At 36.7% G+C, this 23,462-nt stretch overlaps 1 protein-coding gene across 1 annotated transcript in view; it reads left to right on the top strand.

Moving 5' to 3' along the window:
• LOC146139619 (uncharacterized) overlaps positions 1-22,914 on the top strand; it is a 40,295-nt gene extending 17,381 nt beyond the window's left edge. The window contains exons 31-63 of the mRNA XM_083392498.1: positions 22-111; positions 616-791; positions 887-981; positions 1,594-1,738; positions 2,186-2,350; positions 2,798-2,909; positions 3,622-3,788; positions 3,954-4,087; positions 5,006-5,220; positions 5,602-5,701; positions 5,800-5,929; positions 6,082-6,251; positions 6,605-6,740; positions 7,567-7,764; positions 8,560-8,768; positions 9,180-9,345; positions 9,453-9,527; positions 9,892-9,990; positions 10,394-10,539; positions 10,984-11,193; positions 12,154-12,309; positions 13,249-13,464; positions 13,995-14,163; positions 14,782-14,956; positions 15,754-15,929; positions 16,522-16,679; positions 17,903-18,148; positions 18,469-18,623; positions 19,277-19,441; positions 19,817-20,002; positions 20,544-20,730; positions 22,114-22,294; positions 22,772-22,914. Coding sequence (XP_083248624.1) covers positions 22-111; positions 616-791; positions 887-981; positions 1,594-1,738; positions 2,186-2,350; positions 2,798-2,909; positions 3,622-3,788; positions 3,954-4,087; positions 5,006-5,220; positions 5,602-5,701; positions 5,800-5,929; positions 6,082-6,251; positions 6,605-6,740; positions 7,567-7,764; positions 8,560-8,768; positions 9,180-9,345; positions 9,453-9,527; positions 9,892-9,990; positions 10,394-10,539; positions 10,984-11,193; positions 12,154-12,309; positions 13,249-13,464; positions 13,995-14,163; positions 14,782-14,956; positions 15,754-15,929; positions 16,522-16,679; positions 17,903-18,148; positions 18,469-18,623; positions 19,277-19,441; positions 19,817-20,002; positions 20,544-20,730; positions 22,114-22,294; positions 22,772-22,914 — 5,251 coding nt within the window. The remainder of the gene's footprint in view (positions 1-21; positions 112-615; positions 792-886; positions 982-1,593; positions 1,739-2,185; positions 2,351-2,797; positions 2,910-3,621; positions 3,789-3,953; positions 4,088-5,005; positions 5,221-5,601; positions 5,702-5,799; positions 5,930-6,081; positions 6,252-6,604; positions 6,741-7,566; positions 7,765-8,559; positions 8,769-9,179; positions 9,346-9,452; positions 9,528-9,891; positions 9,991-10,393; positions 10,540-10,983; positions 11,194-12,153; positions 12,310-13,248; positions 13,465-13,994; positions 14,164-14,781; positions 14,957-15,753; positions 15,930-16,521; positions 16,680-17,902; positions 18,149-18,468; positions 18,624-19,276; positions 19,442-19,816; positions 20,003-20,543; positions 20,731-22,113; positions 22,295-22,771) is intronic.
• Positions 22,915-23,462: the final 548 nt, after the last annotated feature.

Genomic DNA, 23,462 nt, shown 5'->3' with positions numbered 1-23,462 from the left:
AGTATTTTACTTGCTTCGTAGATTTTATGATGACGCGTACTATCCATTGGACGGTCTTGGTTTCCGTTCAGAATCCCAACGTGACTGCAACAACGTTCTACACAACTTCGGGTAATTTGCAAACCTAACATCCCATACAAATAAACAAAATTCATAGTTTTTCTGCTTATATATAGCGTCATTAAAATAAACCATTCCGTTTTTCACACTCTGTTTTTTTTTTAGTTTTTACCCAACTTACAAGTGAAGTTTGCAAATTATCTAGTAAAATTATATACTAAATTCATCCTTCTTTAAATAGCCTTGATAAACAATGTTTAGCTTACTTAAGCTGTGCTATTGTAACCTCTTCGTGTGGTTTCAAATCAACATTTATCTGGAATAGACATGTATTTGCAATGTTAAAAAGTGATATTGGTATAGAAAAATTTAGTAAAACATTTACGCAATTAGTGGCCTACATTAAGCTGACACACCTTACAATTATCAGCTTAAGGTTTTCGATTTAAACAACTTAAATCTGCATTAGGAGGACATCCCTTATATTCCTTGTTTAAGTTAAAAATTCTCTTCACTTGACTTTAACTACACATACTTATTTTAAATGTTTTTTAGATTTACAAGTGCCATCAGAATAGGAATGGTATTCAGTGGTGGTGAAGTTATAACAATCGGAGGTGGTGACATCATGTGGCTGTATGTCAACATGAAACTTGTGGCCGAATACAATAACTACATCGACACTTCCAAGATAAACTGTATCACAGTGCAATTTTCAGTTCCATATCAGGGTAAACATTAGCACAAAACAATACCTTAAGGCTTCAAAGTGCTAATATGTATATTAGTGGATCGAACGGTTTCATCATCTTAGTCGTTTTTCCAGGCAATGTTAACGTTACAAGCAGCATGGGAGAAATTTTAAATCAACAATGCGTTGTCAGTTCAAGCATTATTGAGGAAATGTATTTAGACGTCGAGGTGAGAACAATGCAAAATTTCGGTATTGATAGTTTTCACTGGGAAAATGCCATACAACTAATGAGGTTATCATTTAAATGTCATCTATTTGCATTTAACTTGGTTATAACTAATACTTAAAATTTTAATCTATGGAAATCCGAAGTAAGATAAGGAAACAAAAACGTGTCCTGGCTTGAACAGCTTCCCTTATTTTAAATGGCAGAAATATTAAAATAGCGGCACTATTCATTTTGTAATCTGAAATTGTCCAAGTATCTGATAAGTAAATTGTAATACTATTATTTCGAATTTCCTAAGAAATATACCACAGAAATTGCTTTTAACCTCTTGTAAATACAAGTTAATATAAATATGTGGCGCTATAGTGGCGTACCGGAATAGGTGAGGTTTAAATTAAACTAAACAAATTTTGATATAAGTACCTAGCCTAGCAAAGATTTGCCATTAAGCAATATCGAACCGACTTGTAATTTAAAAATATTGGCATGAGCATGTTTTTGTAACCCGATCGTGTTCTTTTTCTATCAGGTAAGTTGGCATAACAACGTTACGTGGTACTCGAACAGCAGGCCTGAGAATTACTGCACTAAACCGATGTTGTATGTTCAGGTTGGTGGAACTTATCACTTTGACCTGTTTCGTGTGGAACGGGAACATTGTACTTCGGAATTCCTACTGGAGATCAAGGGTGTTACTTTAAATGTCCCCCACATAAATGGATCGTCATTGATATCAGGTACTTCAGCGTCAACAAGTGTTATGCATTAGTGTCGCTAGAATATTCAAAAACTTTATTTTTTTGTTAAACCGATATACAAATTTTGTTTTTGCAAAAACGTACTGAATAACGTCTTTGCTATATTTAAATTGACAAATATTTAAAAAGTCCAAAAGTAATGTTGGTCAAGTTATGGGGCCAAACTTGGTTTACTGTTACGAAGCTTACTTGTCTTGGGTTGTTAAACTACACTTTAAAACGACCGTAAATCATTACTAAATATCAAAATTATATGGGTAGGTCCTGAGGTTGCAATACCAATGTTTATTAGACAATGGACAATGAATTCTGAATTAAAACAAGCAAAACAAAATTTATTTTTGTAATGTTTGAAAAAATAAATAATTTTCTAGAATTATATTAATCTTGGTATCTTTAAATGTATAAATTTAGCCTTAAATGCTATAAGAAGAATTGGTTTAGACTCGACAACTGTCGCAACAGTTACGACACAGTCGACTACATTAACGTCGATTACAACGGAAGGGACAACATCAGCAACGAATTATTTTACTACACTCGCACCTTTGACGAACACCACAGGGGTGTTATCAACTGTTGCACCCACCCTTTCCTCAACCACGTCAAGTAAGATAACACACATAAAGATTTGACTGTTTTTATATTGTCTTTTGGCAATGTTTAAACCTTTTTAGTGAAGAGGAATCGTAACGTAAAATAGCATACGTATGCCCTTTTATAGTTTTATATTAACGTATGGGTATAATGTCACATTTTTAGTCCATCCTTGCCAAACTCATGCATCAACTCTTTAGTTAAAAAATGCATTTACCCTTTAGTTACATTTGTAGGTATGAATATAATTAAAATGATTTTATTAAAACTCCTAACAGGATTGTCATAGACACATAAAATGTTATTCTAAATAATTTTAGAACGGGGAAAACAAATCTCGTTTTTAAGCTGTTGATTTATCCCTTTTCGAATGGATTCAACAAAAGTTTAATATGTGGCAAGATTTAAAGATTTTTGCATTGCCATTTACTAGTTGTTCAGTGTTTTTGTTATTTTCAGACGCGACAATCTCTGACGTATCACGACTGCCCGTCGACGTCATAATACCAATCCCTGAAAACATCGCGCCACAAAGCTACGTCGCTAGTTTCGCTCTGGCAGACTCATTCAGGTCGCATGAAAAAGAAAGGGCAAATAGTGTACTTGGCATTTATTCCGGATAATTTTAACAATCTCAAGCACCAGATAAGCTACGTAATCAATTCAGTTTCAGGAAAATATTCTCGCAGTGAACCAAATACGCCAAATTGGAACATTACAGTTAAATCAGTCAACTGATTTAATTACAAAATGTACACATTTGTACAAGATATTTTTACAAATTTAACATGACTTGTTTATGTCTACAATAACCACCGTAACATTATAGCCTAGCAAAAATATTATAAGTATATATATTTTTTCTGAGCAAAGACCTTAACGCAGTTATTTCTAAAATATTTTAGTCATGGACCTCCGTTTGATGTACACATTAGTCGACTCATAAAGGTCGCTTTAAATAAACGTGCAAATAGTGTACTTGACATTTATTCCGGATAATTTTAACAATCACAAACAACAGATAAGCTATGTAATAAATTCAGTTTCAGCAAAATAATCTTGCAGTGAACCCAATGCGTCAAATCGCAATATTACAGTTAAATCAGACAACTTATTTTTTTCTAATTCTACACATCTTTATAAAGAATAGACAAGTGTTTATAGATTTAACAGGATTTGTTTGTGTTTACGTTTTATCACGGTAACATTATAACCTTGCAAAAAATATATTATTTTACTTTATGAACAAAGACGTCAATGCAATTATGTGTAAAATATTTCAGTCTTGGACCTCCGTTTGATGTATACATTAGCGATGGTAATTCCGAGGGAAAGTTTTACATTTCTGGAGCAACTCTTTCGAGCCCTTCTATTGTCACGTTACCGCCACCTAACGGAACTTTAGTGACGATAGGGAATTCAACGTTCATTGATTGTGACACAATTGTCAGTAAGTTTATACATCTCCTAGCAGTGCTCAATAAGCTAATGTTTGAAAATATTTCAAGGGGGAAATATTATTTATTTTATTTAAAATCCCATGGAAATTTATTAAGCAACAACATTATCAAACTTATGTTGTATATATATCTATGTATGCTTTTCTTCTATCCAGCTCAACCACAGAACGTCACAACTGCAGTAAACGACACCTTGTTGACAATAAATGACGTTATTGCTCATATCTTCGTCGCATCTTCGCTTGACTATGAGAATGAGCAGACCTATTTGCTACATGTAATAATTGAGGTAAAACGAAGTAATTGAGGATATAGTGAACACAATAATGTAAGGCAGTTGGGGAAATATAGGAGCTCAAATCAAAATAACCTCATAATAAATCAAACATACATTCTTATAATAAAACTCGATGAGGCTGACTATAGACACAGTTAAATAAACACTAAAATATCTCCTGTAGTCCTGTATATGATAAATAAACACAAATGACTAAACTCTTGTAAAAACCAGCCTGTATTTAATATAAAATATTATCACAGACACTTATAACAAGTCTAGTTCTATACCATAGTTTTTTTGCTTATAACCTTGCACAGAAGTGGTTCTCAACATTTTTATCTGGCGGATATTTTTTTGCTTCTTAGAAGTAATAGATGGCCTTACTAATTGTAAAATAATACAAATAACATCATAGTGTAGTAATAATTCTAAAATTCAAACCAGCACACCAACCACTCAATGTATACACAAGTTGTAAAAGTATTTGTTTTTATCATTAAACTCAATAAGAAGGATGTGGTCGGGGTTATCAAAGAAACATTTATAAAATGTCGTGTACCCTAGAACTTCGACCCTGGTCTTAATTTGAGAACCACTTGACATCAGAGTTGGATAAATTACATTAATTCAGTTCAATAACAATTACAATTACTCCCTTAAATGTTTTAATTACATTACAATAACAATTACATTAAAAACTGTAACATCAGTTACAAATTTCAACTTCAGTTTTCTCAATATCAATGTATTGAGCCAAAATTTTAGTAAATTACAATTACAGTTAGAATTACGCAGAATGAAAATGCCTCAATTACATTATAATAACATTAAAAACTGTAATTATTTACAGCAATTACAAATTACAATTGATCTAACTCTGCTTGACATTGGCTTATTATTTTTCCTTAACTCGTCCCGTCATGTTAGGATACGGCAGCAAACATCAGCGGATCCTTGGTGATCAGACTCCAGGTAACCGACATCAACGACAACTGCCCCACGTCTAACTTCAGCGGTGGCAGTTTCGACGTTTTGCGTCCACCACTTTCGGCAACGACGCCCTTTCTCGCTTTGAACGCAACCGATGCCGACAGCGGCGTTAACGCCCTGGTCGACTATACGCTGTCTGACGTAATAAGGAGGTAAAGTTTAAGGATTTTTACGGTTCCTGGCTTCGACATATGTTTGCATTAAACGCTTGGCTGAAATAACAAACTGAACTGGGAAAGTTGAGAAAAAATTGGACTATACGAGTGGCGCTAAAATGTGTAAAATCCAAAATCGGCCTTAAATTGAACATGTTTTTAAAAGAGCTAAGATCGAAAAAAATAGCGAGTTATAACCTTATCACGTCAGGATTATTTGCTACAAAAACTAAATAATATTTAAAATATTCAAAAATATTAAAAGAATGGAAATGCAACGAAAAACAAAAGTTGCCAATTTGTCGGCACCAAATCAAAATGAAAGTTTTACACCTTATACAAACAAAGTAACGCAAAGGAAGTATTTTACTTCGCCAGTTCTTCTGGAAATGAGTCAACTGAGTTTCTCAACTTTCAAATCGCAACTTTTGACGGTGGTTCTCCAACGCTGGGCAGAATCGCCAACGTTTCGATAGAGGCAAGTGTACTTTACAGAATAACTTTCGTTGATCAAACTTGCATGTTTAACTGTTGTTGGAGTGTTATTCCAAAACATAAAACAATAGCCTATTTCAGGTTTCGACTTCATGCCTGTACAGGCTGCTTGGTAATCAACTAGAATTTACGATTCACATTGCACTAAACATTGCCTCGAAAATGACAGAGCTCTACGCGAGACTACCGGGCTACTACAGCGCGATGCAAGGTAGAGTCGTTCATAGAAGAAAATAACATCACGATAGTAAATCATGCACCTAAATACAGAAATGTAGCATGTGGTACATTTCTAATTAAATTAGTAACGAAACGGAAAACATTCTGCTTTCAGGCGGCTTAAGGCTGTTTTATTTTAAAAAGGTTGTCAGAAAGCCCTTGGTCCGTTCATGAACACAGCGTTTATTGCATCCTCCGAAATGGTGCTTGGGAATTGTAGCGATACTTACAGCGCCTACAACGCCATGGAAGGATCATTATCTCATCTCGATTCTTGGATTCCAGCAACACACGACCAACACCAATGGTTGCAGGTCGGCTTATATTTTCACGACTTCCATTGTTAAAGTTAGAATGTTTGTAGAAGTAAACCTTTCGAACTTTTAATTTGACCTACATAAAGCAAAACTCCGCACAACTATTGAGTGTCGCTAAACGATTTTATTTAACTTTAACTTGTTTTTGTTAATAATACCGCAAACCAAATAATCTATTTTCCTATCGAATTTAACAAGCGTTTAAGTTTCGCCAATGCCTTGAGTTTTATATTTTTTAAGATAACATTTGAAACCCGCGTATAGTTACTATATTAAAGCACTTTATTTTGATCACTACAAAAGTTTAATTGCCGACAAAGAAAGGTATTTTTTTCTTTTAACTTATTTAGATCGACTTCTTGGAAGTAACTCGATTACATGCTATGGCAATCAAAGGTTCTTCAACGTTCAACTATTGGACAAAAGAATTTGTACTCTCTTATAGCGATGATGGGTTGCTCTGGCAGAAATATGAGTTAGAAACAGGTAAGACCAGAAGATTCCTTATCAATAGAGTTTTCATATTATCAAACCCACATAACACATTAAATTTTATTACCAAATCGCAAACAATTTGCTAACATTAATGTTCTTAACCAGCAGGCAAATATTTTAACTATTGCCTTAGAAGAAATTCAACTGCTGCTATTTTAAAATTTTTGTAAGGCATAATGGCAATTATTAGGCCTTGGAATTTCAACATTTTAATTCCATTCCATTGCACTTCAAGGTGAGCACGCTTAAACATGAAAAACATTTTGTTTTATCCCATTTTTTGATATATTGTAAGTACTAGAAGTTGGATTTTGTAATACATACATACATATTCGAGTGCGCGCACTGCATATGCATCACAATACAATGCACGCGTCACCATACATTGCACTAGCATGTATACAATTCTGTAAAGTAGTGAGAGATGTTCTTCTCCTTTCACGACCGCCAGCTTTGCTCGTAGACACGCGCTGTTGCAAAGATTATTTGCTTGATCGCGACTTGCGCTCTCTGCTTGATCTTCGGGCTACGGTTTTCAGGTGCTCAGCCCACAAGATGTGCAGTGCGCGCACTCGAATATGTATGTATGTATTACAAAATCCAACTTCTAGTACTTACAATATATCAAAAAATGGGATAAAACAGAATGTTTTTCATTGTTAAGCGTGCTCACCTTGAAGTGCAATGGAATATTAGGCAAAATGTCCCATAATGAAATAATTAATTACATTCATTTTAATAATCTCAGTACCATTGAATTGCGTAACGTGGTAATCGAGAAACGGATTTGATAAACAACCATCACTTTCCAATACAGCGACAAGCAATTCCACAAATTCGACGTTCAAAGCCGAGCAGATCTTAACTGGAAACAACAACTCTGCAAGCCTTGTCAGCATTCTTCTTGATCCTCAACCGGTCGCTCGATACCTTCGAGTAATGCCCGTGTCTTGGAATATCGGCATCGCTCTCCGACTAGAGTTGTACGGTTGTAATGAGCTTGCAAAATTGGAAGGTCAGTGTTTACGAAGATAAACGATATTGCTGCTTTTGGGTTACATTGTGGTCGCTCTATTGTTTGGTTGTAAATATGCTGCCATAGAGTTAAGCTGGAATTAAATATCTTAGATGGAAACTTTTTCAGAAAACGCCAGTTCGGTTCGCATTTTGTCAACCTAATTTGGTTAATGAATGCCATGTCTGTGTTTTATTGTGATTTCTACCGTCTTTGCAATACGTCCAATGTATCGCAAGAAAAAACATCGGCAACTTAAAGCCCCAAAAACTAAAAAAGGGGATTGTAACTTGTTCTGTGCAAAGTTTTGACGTGTTTTAATTTTGAGCTGTTAGGTTAACGCCCCAAACACTTGATTATTACTGACAAATTAAGGAAAGTACATGCATTTTATCTGTGCTTAATGCCTCACGTCCCTCTTTAAATCTAAAGTAAAGTTTGCATTTTATATCAAATATATTCGCAATTTTTTGCGCTACGCCCGATACCTTGCCCTCTTCAAATCAACTTCGGTTGTAAATTTACGCACGACTTTTAACGTAGTAACAGATCCGTTAGCTTACTTGTTTCATAGCGTCATAGCATGACGTCATATTGCGTAAAATTGACATCCTATTTTTGACCAGGCCCTCAACAACATTTTAGGTTTCGTATGCGGCCCGCGGTAAAAAATAATTGCCCACCTCTGGGTTACTTTCAGTTCAGAAGCCCTTATCTCAACTAACGCCTGGTCAATGTAAAAGTTTTCGGATTAAAATTTATAGCCTATCTTAAAACAATTATGTTGCACGGCAGGCGACAGCGAATGCCACCGATGTCCTTCAAGTTACTACTGCCCCGGAGATGGCCGAAAGCTCCCCTGTGCCCGATGCCGCGATTCGGCCACCGTTGGTGAAGTCGACACACCGACCAATGTCTCGCTGTATAACGCGACCTGCGGACGTTCTCCCACGGAACATTCTAGAGACGGAAGAGCCGAGTGTACGCCCTGTCCCGACAGCCACGTAAGAACGCAATTTCGTTGCGTGAACAATCACGTTGTACTTGTAGCAGGTTTCAATCAACCCTAATACGATTTAGTTGTTCATCGTCAAATACGCTTTACTACTTATATTTTATCTCATGTCATAGGTAAGTTTGAAGCAGGTGCCATATTTAAAAATTCAATAAAATTAAAAGTAAAATTTCGATTAGGTCTCGTAGGCTTAATATAAACCTAAATGCCTTGAAACCTACAACAACGTGTTGACAGGTAAGTTAAGTTTCAATTACTCTAAAACATATTGTCAAAATATCAACATATGTTTCGCAGTGGTAAATAAAGCTTTCCAGATATATAAGTGATTATTTGAATAGCAACGGCCGAAATCATAAGATACCAACAAATAGTTATCTGTTATTTTTGTAATCTCTAGGTGTGTAGTGACGGAATAGCGTCCACGTGTCCAACTCACTATTACACGGCGGGATGCAACGACACCTGGTGTTCACCATGTACGTCGTGTGAACCCGGTCATGAGTGTCGCAGCGGAGTGAGGTACCCGTGCGACTTGGGTCACTACTCGGCCGACGGACAAAGCGGTAGGAGTTACGATGTTTGCTTTGACAGGTTAAACAGCGCTGTGTTTACTTGATTAAAGGTTTACTGGGACTAATATTGAAAGTGGTGTAATGTTGTTGCATTGCAGATCACTGCCGAATATGTGACGCTGGAAGTTTTGCTAACATCACAGGCTCAACTTTTTGCAAAACATGTCTTTCTGGTAAGCTCTAAAAGTATATAATTGTATATTTAAAGTTTAAACGATCTACTTTGGTTTCTCACATTCGCTACTGCAGTGCTTGATTTGCAAATTAAAAATCTAATTGTTTTGTTTCTTCAATAAAAAATATTTTCAATAAGTTTACCAAAACTGTAATAGGAAAATTGGTAAATGTTTGATTTGCACACTCAAAAAATCAACTGAAAAAGGTTAAAGTTTCCCTAAAATATTCAACACATTTTATCGAGCGGAATATATTAGTGGCGTGCTATTCTTCGGCCATAGCCTACTAAACCATTAAAGCTCCAGTAGAAAATGCGGCAGTGGTCGATTTAGTTTAACCACCCGTTTTATTTCGGCCAAGGTTACCACAGCTACCTGGGCTCAGCAGAATGTTCACCGTGTAAAGCGGGCACTTGGTCCAACGATGGTTCCAGAGGCTGTAAAGGGTGTGATGGGAAGTGTAAGTTACTATCACTTAATAGGAAACGTTCTCCCTGACAAACTGTTAAATTTAGATGTTGTGTACATTTAAAAGCCGGTTATAGGGTTAATTTGGCCGTAAGATGAAAGACAGTGAAGAGTATACGGTAATCTCGTTTGATAGCCGGTTTAATGTAATACTTGCAATATTGAGCACAGTTGGGCTTCTGTTTCAAATCACACCGATTGTTCAACTTCAAAGTATGGTAATTAATAATCGATTTGCTGGTAACCATGCTTTAAGTCCACAATTAATTTAAGGGTAATATTGCACGCAATTTGGTCCAGAATCTTTAAAAAACAGGTGTAAGGCAAACCCGGATCACAACACAAAAAACAAGAGAATAGCAGGATATTATGGCTGTTTTGCTTAACGTGTATAGGTCCATGTGAAGTGAGTTCATCCCCTTGCTTCCCGAATGTTCAATGCGTGAACGTGGAGCTTCTGAACAACACGATGGTTGCCGAGTGCCTCGATTGTCCGTTGGGTTTTAGTGGAGACGGATGGAGCTGCTTTGATATTGACGAGGTTGCATGTTACTCTTACTTATTTTCGTATCGGCTTACCCAGATTTAATAATATTAGGTGATTTCGTTTCTAATTTAATTTTAAATTCCTTTGAAACTCTGCGTTATATTGAATATAGGTAAACACGTTGTTTTTTGTTGCTTATACTGTTAAGTAACAAAAATAACGTAGGACAACATGTAAATATGTCATAAACCTTCATAAAGAAATTAGCCTATAAATTTGGTATAGGTTAGTGAAGTTAAGGTACTTAAGCCTGAAAAAGCGTTATTGAGCAACGAAATAGTGTTTCACGACGTTTGTAACTGAATTTTAAACAAAACCGTTGCTAAAATGACCAGTCGACAAAAAGACAGGATGGCATACCAAAAAGTGCAACAATGAGATCCTGCAAAACAATAATCATGTATAAGCTGTCTTAGTTACATGATACATTTACCACAGTGCCTTCTTGCAAACCCATGCTTTGAAGCCTCCGCCTGCACGAACACATACGGGGGTTTCCAGTGCGATGGCTGTCCAGTCGGCTTCCAAGGCCAGCCTTACTTCGGACGCGGGCTGGAAGCAACGTCACCACCACAAGTCTGTGATGACGTCGACGAGTGCTTTCCCGTGTCGAGTTGCGACTCGCTGGCTGAGTGCAACAACACTCAAGTAAAATAACACCTCTTAAGTGTTATTGTTTTTCAGTTGCTGTTGGAGATGCTCACTTGAGGAATTTGCATTGTGCTCCTAGTATTGTTCCCAATTTCGTTTCGGGGAAGCACAGTTTGTTTCGAAATCGCAAATTTTTTTCCGGGAACAATATTTGGAATAAAATTGTTGGCAAAATTTTGTGAGGCAGAACGATATTTTTTGTTATTTTTTTGTAGCTAAAACATGATCAAAAATTTGGTTCAATTTTCTTGATGCCTGATAATGTTCATAGGTGCCGTTAACAAATGCAAATTGGTATCGCTATACTCGTCCGAAAAAGAGTGTTATAGATGCTGATGCGACGTTAAATGAGCATGGGCATTTAAACTACAACTTTCTGTCTAACGCAACTAATTCTACCTTTATTGTTAATCTCTAATAACAATTCAAAGTAGGCTACTAAGTTTTCTTGTATACAGCAATTTTTTGCCTAACAAAAAAACAATATTTTGGCAAAATTTCCTTAAAAAAGTCAAATATTTGAATTTATTTGTTTCAGTATAATAGTGAAGTTATTTATATATTTGAAAAATTTCGTTTATACCTAGGTCAGAAAGAGGACCTTCCCTTGATTTAAAAAATGTTATCGTGACGGTCTGTTTCGTACCTATGCTAGTCAAAATTTTGGCATATACTTGTCACGCCGCAAAATATTAACAAAAAAATTTCTAGTATTCCCAAAACAAGACTGCTTTAGCTTGATAATAAATTGCAAAGCCAAAAAGGTTGAGTAGATCGACATCATCTTGATTAAGACGTTTCGATACGAGCTTGTATCATCTTCAGTTCGATCTACTCGACCTTTTTGGCTTTGCAATTTGTTATCAAGCTACATTACAGATCCGTGCATACTGCATAGTGTACCCAAGACTGATTTAACATCGAAATTCTTCATAAATCTTCGGTTTCTTTCCGTAGGGCAACTACACCTGCGGTCAGTGTCCCTTAGGGTACACAGGAACGGGTTACACGACATGTGTCAAATCGAACCCTTGCGTTCAAAGAGTGGTTCGGTCTCGATGTGACAAGGGTGCTTCTTGTGAACCAGTAAGCAACCACAACAACAAGTGTCAGGTATGCCTTAACAGCAACTAGAAGTTTTGAAGAAGGTGCAATCACAGCCTATGACTGTTTGTTCACAGATTTTCTCTTGCATTGCTATTGGCATTAAACAAAATTTATAATATTTTCAAAAAAACAATACAGTAGTTATAGTCATTACGGAATTAAGTGTTGGCGATAAGATGGGTTACAACTCCGTGCTTATATTGTATGTTTTTTAGTACGTAATTTGACGACTATAATATTGCTTTTAATATTTTTTATTTGGTTTTTAAGATAAAGAAGCAACGTTTTGGGATACAAGCTAACCGCTAGAAATTTACCTGTTTATTTAAAAACAGGAACTTAGAGTAATTAGATTAAGTCCTTTACCTTTGGGTTCTAACTGATGTTGGACTGTGATGATCCCTGTGGGATTACTTAAAAAATATTGTTACTGTGAAATTCGTACAACAAAAGACATACACATACGTGTACTGTACAACAACGGTGATATACAATTAGGTGATGTTCCCGATTGAATACTTCAATTTTCTTCCATTTAAATTAATAATTTTCAGTTGCGTTGCCGACTATCAAATTTTATTGCTTGTTCAGTCGCACTTGAAATCAGTTTTGTGTATTGCGTTTTATGTTAGAATGTTTTACCTACATTATGATTGTCAATAAAGGATAACAGCTTACGTATCAGAGAACATGGGGTTCATTCAAAGAGTAACCGAACCAGTCAATTTCATGACAACTTCAAGGATTTTCATGACACCCTTTTTATTTTTCGTTACCAGCGAAAACCAGTTAGCATGCGGTTAGGTTCGAACTCACGACTCTTTGATCAGTTAACTAGTAGGCGATTAGTCGAGAACTTGTTATTTTAAACGAGTGGTCCTACAATCAAGGACACAACGAACAAATAACATGAGCTTTCAGCAACACATATAGCATTGTGTGCAGTGTCCAATCGGACAAGCTGGGCCGGGCGAAGCCTGTGGAATCGACGAAGACTTGGACGGACAGCCAGATCTCTTCATACAGTGCGGTGACGTGTACGCTTGCGCGGAGGATAACTGCATCGGTCTTCCAAACTCCGGACAGGAAGATACTGATGGGGATCGAAGAGGAGACGCCTGTGATGTGGACGACGACAATGATTTCGTGCTTGATTACAAGGTGATGCTCATCACGTCGAAAATTATGACTTTGGCAGAAATTTCTACATGATTTACACTGATTGTGATTCGTTCGATCAGACGTTGATAAACTTTGTAGGACTGTTTTTCATCGTGTCATTTATATATTTCACTTCTTTGAAGCAACAAACTATGAGTAGTAATGCTCTTATACGATACAGGCAGAACGTCATAGATTTGTAAAAAAGCTATTTTGGTATGCCTTTAAGATTGGCATCAGTATGTGTCCAACATTGTAGTTTCAACGCGGTTCCCAACTAACCTAATAAAAAAGGCAATGTTCTGTTTTGAAATAAAGTAGTATTGGTTCCTGCATTAATTTTCTACCGTGCATTCCAGTTTCCTTTTTCATCTAAAAAATACTTGTTTTCGCGCAACATATACCCCCGCTTTTACACAAAATTTTGACATTTTCAGCCTTTAGTGCCAATCAGTTGACAGTTAGACTCAGAGAAATAGATATGCCCAATATTCACCTACACTTGGTAAAAGTGTTGACCATATTTAAAGGACAACTGCCCCCTTGTGCCTAACTACAATGCTTCTGGTGTTCAATTGGACAGCGACGGTGACGGCCATGGTGACGCGTGCGACACGTGTCCGTTTCTGATTGGACAGTACGACGACACGGACGGTGACGGATTGGGTGATCCTTGTGATGACGATGACGATAACGATGGTAACCTTTAGATAAACCAGATAAAAGTCATTCTCAAAAGTAAAACTTATCTGTTGGTCTAAGTTTTAAACAGGTGTTATTTTTACACAACAATCCTAGTAACCTAATTTAGCTATGTCAGGCTCTGTTCCAAAAGTACCCTAACTTAGCTATGTCAGACTCTTTTCCAAATGTACCTTAACTTAGCTATGTGAGGCTCTTTTTTAAAAGTATACCCTAAAACACCGAAATTACAGCTCGGAAGCACCTAAACATCCGAAAATATCCTATTTATTGACTTGTTGACTTCGGTATGTTGATTCAGCATTTTAATTATTTCAGGCTTCAAATATGATTTAAAAGAGCGGCCTCTAAACTGCAGGGCTCCCAAAAGAGCTCACATGACTATTTTTACCCAAAAGGTGGATACATTGATAACACAGAACTGCGAATATGCAGTTTTTAGCCGCAGTTGCTAATATATTGTGAAAAACTAATATATTGTGAACATGCTAAAACTTCTCTGACTTAATAAACAAACGACTTAACGAGAAAAACACAAAATCACCAAAAACAACTCTCAGCTACCCCTCTTCACTTATTATTCTATACCCAATCTAACAATTATCCCTTGATAAGGTGTGTTGGACGGCTCTGACCTATGTCCCCTGGATCCCATGGTTACTACTGGCCCAGATAGCGACGGAGACGGTGTAGGCGATGCTTGTGACAACTGCGTGTCCGATTCCAATGTTTGGCAAAGCGACTCTAACCAGAACGGAGTTGGAAATGCTTGTGACAATGGAAAAGACGCGTGAGTATTGTATACTTGTCTAATTCTTTTTGTTTATGTAAGCAACGTTGGTGGCAGCAATTTGTCTATAGGCCTAGTCCGCCATTGCACTGGATACCTTATCACTATTCCATCAGCTAATAACTTGACCTGGGCTCATTTTGATCTATTCACGCAATTATCATAAGCTAATGTACTACATTAAGCACTAAAATTAACTTTTGAGACTAATTGTGTTGAAAACATATTTTCTTAGCGTCAATTTTTTTTAAGAACAACCTGCCCTTAACTTAAAGTTTGTCACTGCTACAGGCAGTTGCGCTGATGACTGTACGAACAGTATAGAAAAGCCCAAAGAACCGAAAATTAGGTCAGATGCTGTGCCCCAGCGTTATAAAAGTCATTTTGAAACGACTTGAGTCCCAGTCAAAGTCAACTTCAAGTCATGTCCTTGTCATAAAATTAAAACGTTAAACATTTTTTTTAACTGATAAACATGTTTGATGAAGAGCGATACTCAAGTAAAAAATAATATCAGCGCATCACATAGCAAGCAAATTGTTATGTGAAATATTAATATAAATAACCCAATTTTCTAAATAAAAATGCTTAATGAAAACACTTTATTTTAACAAAAGTCAATTGTCCAAAAGACTTAAGTCAAGTCAAGGTATTTGTCCAAAAGACTTAAGTCAAGTCTAAGTATTTGCCCAAAAGACTTAAGTCAAGTCAAGTCATTTGAAAGCAGTGACTAAAGTTAAGTCATTGACTTAAGTCATTGCAACACTGCTGTGCAGTAATCTGATTACAAATTGCAGAGACGGCGACAGCGTTTTGGACTTTCTGGACAATTGCCCCTTCGTTCCCAACCCGAGCCAGTCGGATTGGGATTCCGATGGGCTGGGAGATTTGTGCGACATCGATTCTGATGAAGATGGAAAAAGCGATCTGGAAGACCACTGCCCGTTTACTTATGATCCGACTGTGGAAGACGGTATTTGAAAAATGAAACGTGTTCAATAGGTTAATAAGTTAAACCATATCAAGTTGACTTGGACTAGACGATTTCAGCCTTAAAAAGTAGCACGCCAGTCAAAAAGTACAGTATCAAACATTCCCAAATAAATGCATCGAAGTGATTTTCTTATATAACGACTATGGGGGCAAGGATGTCCAGAATCGTCAGCTACGTCTTAAGAAATGCCAAGCAAATGATACGTCTTAAGCAATGCTAAACAGTCTTTATCAGTGATTCCCAAACGGTAAGCCGCGGCACACTAGTATGCTTCAAGAGATTGTCAAGTGTGCCACGAAACTTTTTGTAGTTTCTGAAAAAAGAGTTTTGTATTACCAATAGGCATACACGCAAGCATTTTAGACTAAAATGCGCTCTGTTCATTACAAATTAATAATTTTTGAGACTTTTGTATATAGTCGTGTGTTAAGGGCGATTGTAAATTACTTTATTGTTATCCTGTTGAAAGTCTGTTTTTTAGTGTGCCGCGAGCTAAAAAAGTTTGGGAACCGCTGGTCTTTATGCTTAAACATATACGAATCGGAGCCAACGTTAAACCGTCGTGTTTCAGATTCCAGTTGCAAAGACGACTATGACAACGACGGAGTGTTAGACGTTGACGATACGTGCATCAAAGATCCAACAATTTCTCAAACAGCATTACTGCCCTATATCGTGGTTAATCTAAATTCCGGAACTATTCTTCCTGAATGGAAAGTTTATCACAAGGTAACATTGCTACAGTAATGAAACCAATACAAATTACTTTGGAAGTAGCTTTCATTGTAAAATAAATCTTTCTTGGCTTTATAACATCTGTGTATCAGTAAACCTCGAGAGATTTTTAAATCACAGCTACAGTTTTACGAAATTTCTAAACATGCGAATTCGTTGTACAAATAGGCAAGCAGAACGGCAGAAGATACTTGAATACACACCATCTGTCAGCTAATGAAAAATATTTTGCTATGTTTACATTAACCTATAGCCGTGTAGGGGACTATGGAGTCGGAGCCGGACTCCGCACTAGAAAGTCGATTGGTTTACCCTAATACGTCTCCACTGTATAGCTGCTTTTGCAACAGAGGACGTGGCGTTATTTTGCACAATGTGCACGCCAAAACGTGCAAAAAAGTGCGCATATTTTTGAAGATAGTTCAAAATATGCTCACATTGTTAAAAAACAATTGCGCACTAGAAATCGCGGGTAGCACAGGGTAGAAATTTTCACAGGTTTTGTGGGGTGATGAGTTATACAAAATTTGTATAAATGAATTGATTACCTGCATTTTAGTTCAATGCGTAGGAGACATACAGGGCACAGAGTCGCAGTCAAGCTCAGGACTCTAGGGAGTCGGTTGAACTGTTTTGGGTCAAACTCGGGACTCGACTTTACATTTTAGGACGAAGTCTAATTAGGGTGTCGCAGTATCGCATTCAATTTTGTTTTCGCGGCCGGAGTCGGACTCGGGTTGTTTCAAACTGATTTAAGAATATATATCTAAAATTAAACCGATTTAATTACTTTTTTTCGCTTAGATTCAATTATATGAACAAATACAGATTAGTAATAAAGCGATGATAGACTATGTATATTTACATTGTTCATCGCGAATCGCTCTGTACGACCATTTTGTGATCTTGTAGCAACAGAGCTATAAATTTTTTATTAGGACATTTTCTTATTGCAAGATATTACTGATAAACATTGACATCTTCGCGGTGAAACCTGTTTGTAATTTGGTAAAAATTCGAACTCTGCGTGGAGGCCAGCGAAGAAAATGTTATTTATTACCTTTACGGTGCACATTGGGTACGTAAAGAAATGTGTTTTTTGTCTTCGGCTTTTCTGCGGCTCTTCTGCTGTCGGACGGGTTAATTATGAGCAATTTTTGCATTGTATAATCGTAATTGCATAACATACCATTGAAAACTAAACGTTCGACCGACAGGGGCGTGCCGTAACGCAGAAAGCAACGACGCCTATTCCGTCCATGCTGATTGGAGCCGAGCAGCGCTACGGTGCCGCTGACTTGACAGGAAGCTTCTACGTGGACCACGATACAAGCGAGGGCTTGGTTGGGTTTGTCTTCGCTTATCAAAACAACCGTCAGTTCTATCTGGTAACATGGGGAGGCGAACACCGCCACGACGACCAGGGTGGATTGCAGACTTCTCTCAAGGGTATACAGATAAAGGTATAAGGTTTTCAATGCACCTATCGGCAGTCAGCATTGTTCGTATGGCTTATTTAAAGTTAACCAACGGACAGTTACGACTCCATTCTCGGCCTGAATGTTGAAAAGTGAAAACGCCTTCCATGCAAAACTTCCTTCTTTTATGATTAGCGTTTAACTTAAAATTTTTTTCCTCACATTTAATTATTTTTAGAAGCTTTGCCATAAAAAAATGTAAGTGACCAGCCCATGGTGTCTCATTTGGTGATTTGCCGTGGTCTGCAAGTTACCAAAGCATCGCGATATTTACAAACATGTTTATCCAAAGGTATATTTTTAAGATGGTTGATTCGGTATTTACTGGGCCTGGACCGAACATGGCCGACGCGTTGTGGAAGTCATTAGACACAAGTAACCAAGCCGAGATGATTTACCACGACCCAACGCTCGTTGGTTGGGAAGCGAAAACTCCCTACAATTTCCGAGTCCAACATAGGTAAAGCAGCTTAAGCATGTGTAAAATAAATTCCATGTTTCGCTATGATTGGACTGTAGGTGTGTATTGTGCTGATCATGATTCCAAGTTACTTTTACTCAGCTTTGTCGTGACGAACAAGTAATTTAAAAACAACCTAAATCCCAGTTAATACCTTGCATAATAAATCATTCAACACTGTAACATATCGAAACCTAACCGACATTTGTACACTGGATTCTCTTCAGCATATGAAAAAACAAATTTCGGTAATATCATTCGACATTTAGCCGGAAGGACTTTATTTTATTTTAAAGTTTTCAGTCATGATTTAAAAACTAAAGAGCTTTTCTGACTCACCTTTCGATTACTACATAAAGTCGAACTTAAACGACTAGGCTAGAGCAAAATGTAAACACCTTCTTTGTCAATATTTTTTTTGGTTTTCCGAATAAATGTTTGAGGTTAATACGTAAAATATTCTTATATCGTTTTGCAACACATGTTCAGGGTACTAATAAGGGGCCCTGAATATTATATGGTTAAAGTTAGTTGTCAAGGTATGGTTAAAATTAGTTGTCAATATTTTAATTATTATTATTAATATTTATGTTAAAATATTGAAGTTATTTATATTGCATTGAAATCTGATTTGACAATAATATATGTTTCAGGCCTTCAGTAGGTGTTGTCAGAGTTGTGATCTTGTTGAACGGCAATGTATTGGTTGACAGTGGTTCGGTGTATGACACACGTTACACTGGAGGCAGGGTCGGAGTTTTCGCCTTTAACCAGGGAAATATAATTTGGTCGAATCTCCAAATAAAATGCACGGACAGGTAATTCCATATACAGCCTTGTATTTTCGCAAAATATAGCCTAAATATGTTTTGCGGGTAAAATTTTAAATCACTGAATGAAACAGGAGCTTTTACTAAGACCTAACTAAAATCAACTTCTTTGTAATCATACAATTAATGCAACTATACGTGTTTGTAATATTTTTTATCTCTCATATTGCAAAAACATAAATAATCATAATTTAAAAATTTGTTACTAAAAATGAGTTACCCCCATTTTCGAACGTTAACTTTCAATATGTTAACTCAGAGAACCAAGAAAGTCATTTGTTATAACAAAGAGATTTCGTTTCCATATCGAAAAAATAGCTGTTGATCGAACGCTATAAATGTTTTTAAATTCATTTTCTATAGGGAAAACACAGCCCTGTCATTAAACGGCGTCGACGACCACGTACTTTTACCAAGTACGAAGTCGTTCAATTTCGAAGACAGTGTTACGGTTGAGTTTTGGATGAAGTGTGCGAACAAAACTGTTGCAAGGCAACCGGTGTTCTGTACCGTCAATTCCACCTTGCTCTGCGTATTTATTGAAAACGGGTAAATCAGACAAACACTATACCGAGTTAGCAAAGAGTATGCAAAGACAGCTTTTAGACGTATACTGAAAAATGTCTGTATTTATTATATGCTGATTGCTGACGCATTTTCTTTTTGTGGCAAACATATATAGATAACCAGTGAAATTGCTGACAACAATGTCCGATATTTTGGATAGTTTTGTATCGGCACCGATCCAAACCGGGTGAATATGTGGGTTATAGCCATAGTTCACAATCCAAAGCGGTGGATTTCTATCTGAGACGCACAATTTCTTGGAAAAAGTAATTTGACGTACAATTTACCAAATATCGCGCCATTTGAATATTAATGACGTTATATGGTGTCAGAGGAAAACGGTCCATTTTTAAATAGATAATACTTCTCTAAGCTGTTACAAAGTGTTAACTTTTGCCTTTAAATAAGAAAAATACACACTGTGTGCTGGGAATATGGGCGGTTACATATTTACTTTCTCTTTGAATTACGATTATGCAACACAAAGTTCATCACATGGCAACAATACTACATTGTTTAACAGCACTTTGTCTGCGACATTCGGATACACCACCACCGTTACATCTTTAAAAGCCTTGGAGCACAACGCCTGGTCACACGTAACGCTCCGATATGACGCCGGAGGTTGCGAGCTCACGCTTATGACTAATGGATCTTTGCCGTCCGCCGGCGACTATGTTAAGATGTCGGACGTTAGCGCCGTTGACTGGGTAAATTGAAAGCTTTTGTTCTGGTTTAAACTCATAAGAGTAATTACCCTTTCAAACCTATTATTTTTTCAACAAGTATACATAGGTGTTCGTTTATCGCATCGTGAATGACGACCATTTCACGTTTGGTCTCGCCGTCCAGCTATAAAATTTTTGCGCGTATAAGATGCACGAAGCGAAAACATGAAGAAAATTAAGAAGAATTGGCGCAGCTCCGATTCTGCCTTACAAGCTAATTTTACCAAAACATAATAGGTTTACAAAAGGTGATAACCAAAAAAGAACGGACAATTTCGTTTTAACTGAAAATGCTTCATGCCTTGTTGAACAGCAATAAAACGTGTGTTTTCATAAACGTGCTTTCAAGTATTTTTAAAGTATAATAGTTTCCTTTCAGTCCGGTGGGTATTAACCTTTTTTCAAACGCACCCATGTTTTTTTTTAATTTTTTTGTGCCTTATTATGCCCCCTTGAGATATTCAATTAGCATCATAACAAAAACAATTCGGTTTTGTCAATTGCATATTTGTCGATTTAAATAACACTGTCTAATAGTCACTAAACGATTTTTCTTTATGTTTGACACATCTGGTTTAGACTGTTTTTGATAATGGTCTGATTACAACACGTAACGCGCAACCATGTTGCACACCGGCCGTCTGTAAACACTTAAAGCATGTTGATGCCTAAACATTCCATTTCAAATGTAGGAAGTCGCGCTGTGATACATTCCATGTCAATGCACCTTATACAGCACATTAGGTTATACATCATCTAAAACGCGCTCTCAGTAGGCTTCCTGAATGCTTACAGAGATAACTTATATGCTTCCACTGACAAATTTTTTTTACGATCGTGGTGTTAGAGTCCAACCATCATTTTTATATATTTTCAAGGGTTCACCTCGATATTATCTTCAACGTCGACATTAAAGCTAAACTCTCAATGGCAATAAAACACCAAAATATATATTAGTTAACATTATGGGTTTTGACATTAAACACTCGTTATTAAAGCAAAGAAATAAATTTAGTTTGGCCTGGCCCCTTTCCTAACAATCCTAAGAAGAGTGCCACAATTTATTTGCATTAAGATTTGTTCGTTGCTTTGCAGAGTACAGACATAGACCTATTAAAACATTTACAGGCGCATAGAATATTATTTAAAAAAAATTAAACAGATTGGTTACCGTACCAAGGACATTCTTGATAGATATTCACAAAAAACGTTTCTTAGGTGAACTATATTATCCATTAATGTCAGTAAACGTATAGTTTTTTAAACAAACTTAATCAAAATACGTCTATACTGCAAAATTGAACATCGGCCCCGCTAGCAGCAGCAAAACCCATCAATTTTCTAATACGAGATGTTGTATTGCAGTCACCCTATAGCGGGAATCAATCTTTGTCGCTTGCGATTGGTTGGGACGGGTCAGGTTCGCACTACCAAGGCCTTGTCGACGACCTGCGTATCTACGACCGAGCGCTGTCCGACGCAGAAATCGACTCGTACGCAGCGCAGTCCGGCTTGATTCGACACAAATTCCAACGTATTTTGACTGGTGAGAACCTGTTGCACAAGCGGACTTTGACCGAGTGTTGTATAAGGACTTAAGCTAATGACTTGACTTCAGTGCACTTATGTCAATGTTTTGAAATGACTTGTTTCAAATGAAGTATTTTAGGCAAAACTAGGCCTTCTTCACTTGACTAAGTATTTTCATCAAATGATTTGGTTAAAATGAAATGTTTTCATTATAGGCATGTTTTTCCAAAAAAAATTGGGTTATTTATCTTAATTTTTGCACATACAATTTGCTTGCTATAGCCAATTTTATAAATTATAAGTTTAATTTGTAAAGAAATTAACTTGTTGTTTATTAAAGTAAATTGACTTGGACTTCATTTATTTCACAAATGACATCACTTTGACTAATGTTATTTTTACAAATAATATACCGAGACGATTTTAAAGTAACTTGTTTACAACACCGCTTTAAACCGCAAGCCTTGACCGCCGTGTTTGCGTCATTTGCTAGGAAGCTACGACATGAACTATTACGACGGACAGCAGAGGCTTACCGACGATGGAAGCTACCAGAATCACGGCGTGATTTCGGGAAATCCAAGTTTTGTCGAAAGTTCGGCAGATCAAGCACGTTTTATACTCGCTAACCCCTAGTTATTTTACGTCGTCCTTTGTTTTGTCATTATTATCATTTGTAGGTCTATGATTTTTCATAGCCATTCTTGTTTTTGCAGTTTGTTGACAAAACTTAGCTAATCTTTCGGTGCCATATTATGTTAATCCACTATCTAAATAGGCCCAGGCTAACGTTACCTCGTTAAATTAACAATGCCGGCAAAACAAAAAAAAAACATTCGATTTAAAACAAGAAAAATGAAAGTGTAACGTATAAACACATAACAGGTGCTCTGCAGAGATTTTAAATAACGCGATTTTACTACAGCCGTAGAAATTGCTACACACTCAATTCCCCCCAAGAAAGTATAACCACAAATCACTTTGTGGTTGGGACCACCTTGTTTAAATCGAAGGCTTGGCCATATAGTGCCTCATAAATTGGTTTCATTGTCACAAAACAGATTAGTTGAAATCAAACAACGGGCCTTAAACACTCTTGTTTTTACAGTCAAAACGTCTACCGCGAGAAATAAACTCTGTTGACTAAATGACTAATCTCGTGGTATCAGGTAGGCCAGGACTGT

This window comes from Ascidiella aspersa, chromosome 6 (assembly GCF_963924565.1).
Source record: "Ascidiella aspersa chromosome 6, kaAscAspe10.2, whole genome shotgun sequence".
In the NCBI taxonomy this organism is placed as follows: domain Eukaryota; kingdom Metazoa; phylum Chordata; class Ascidiacea; order Phlebobranchia; family Ascidiidae; genus Ascidiella; species Ascidiella aspersa.
This window is presented reverse-complemented; position numbering and strand designations above follow the sequence as displayed.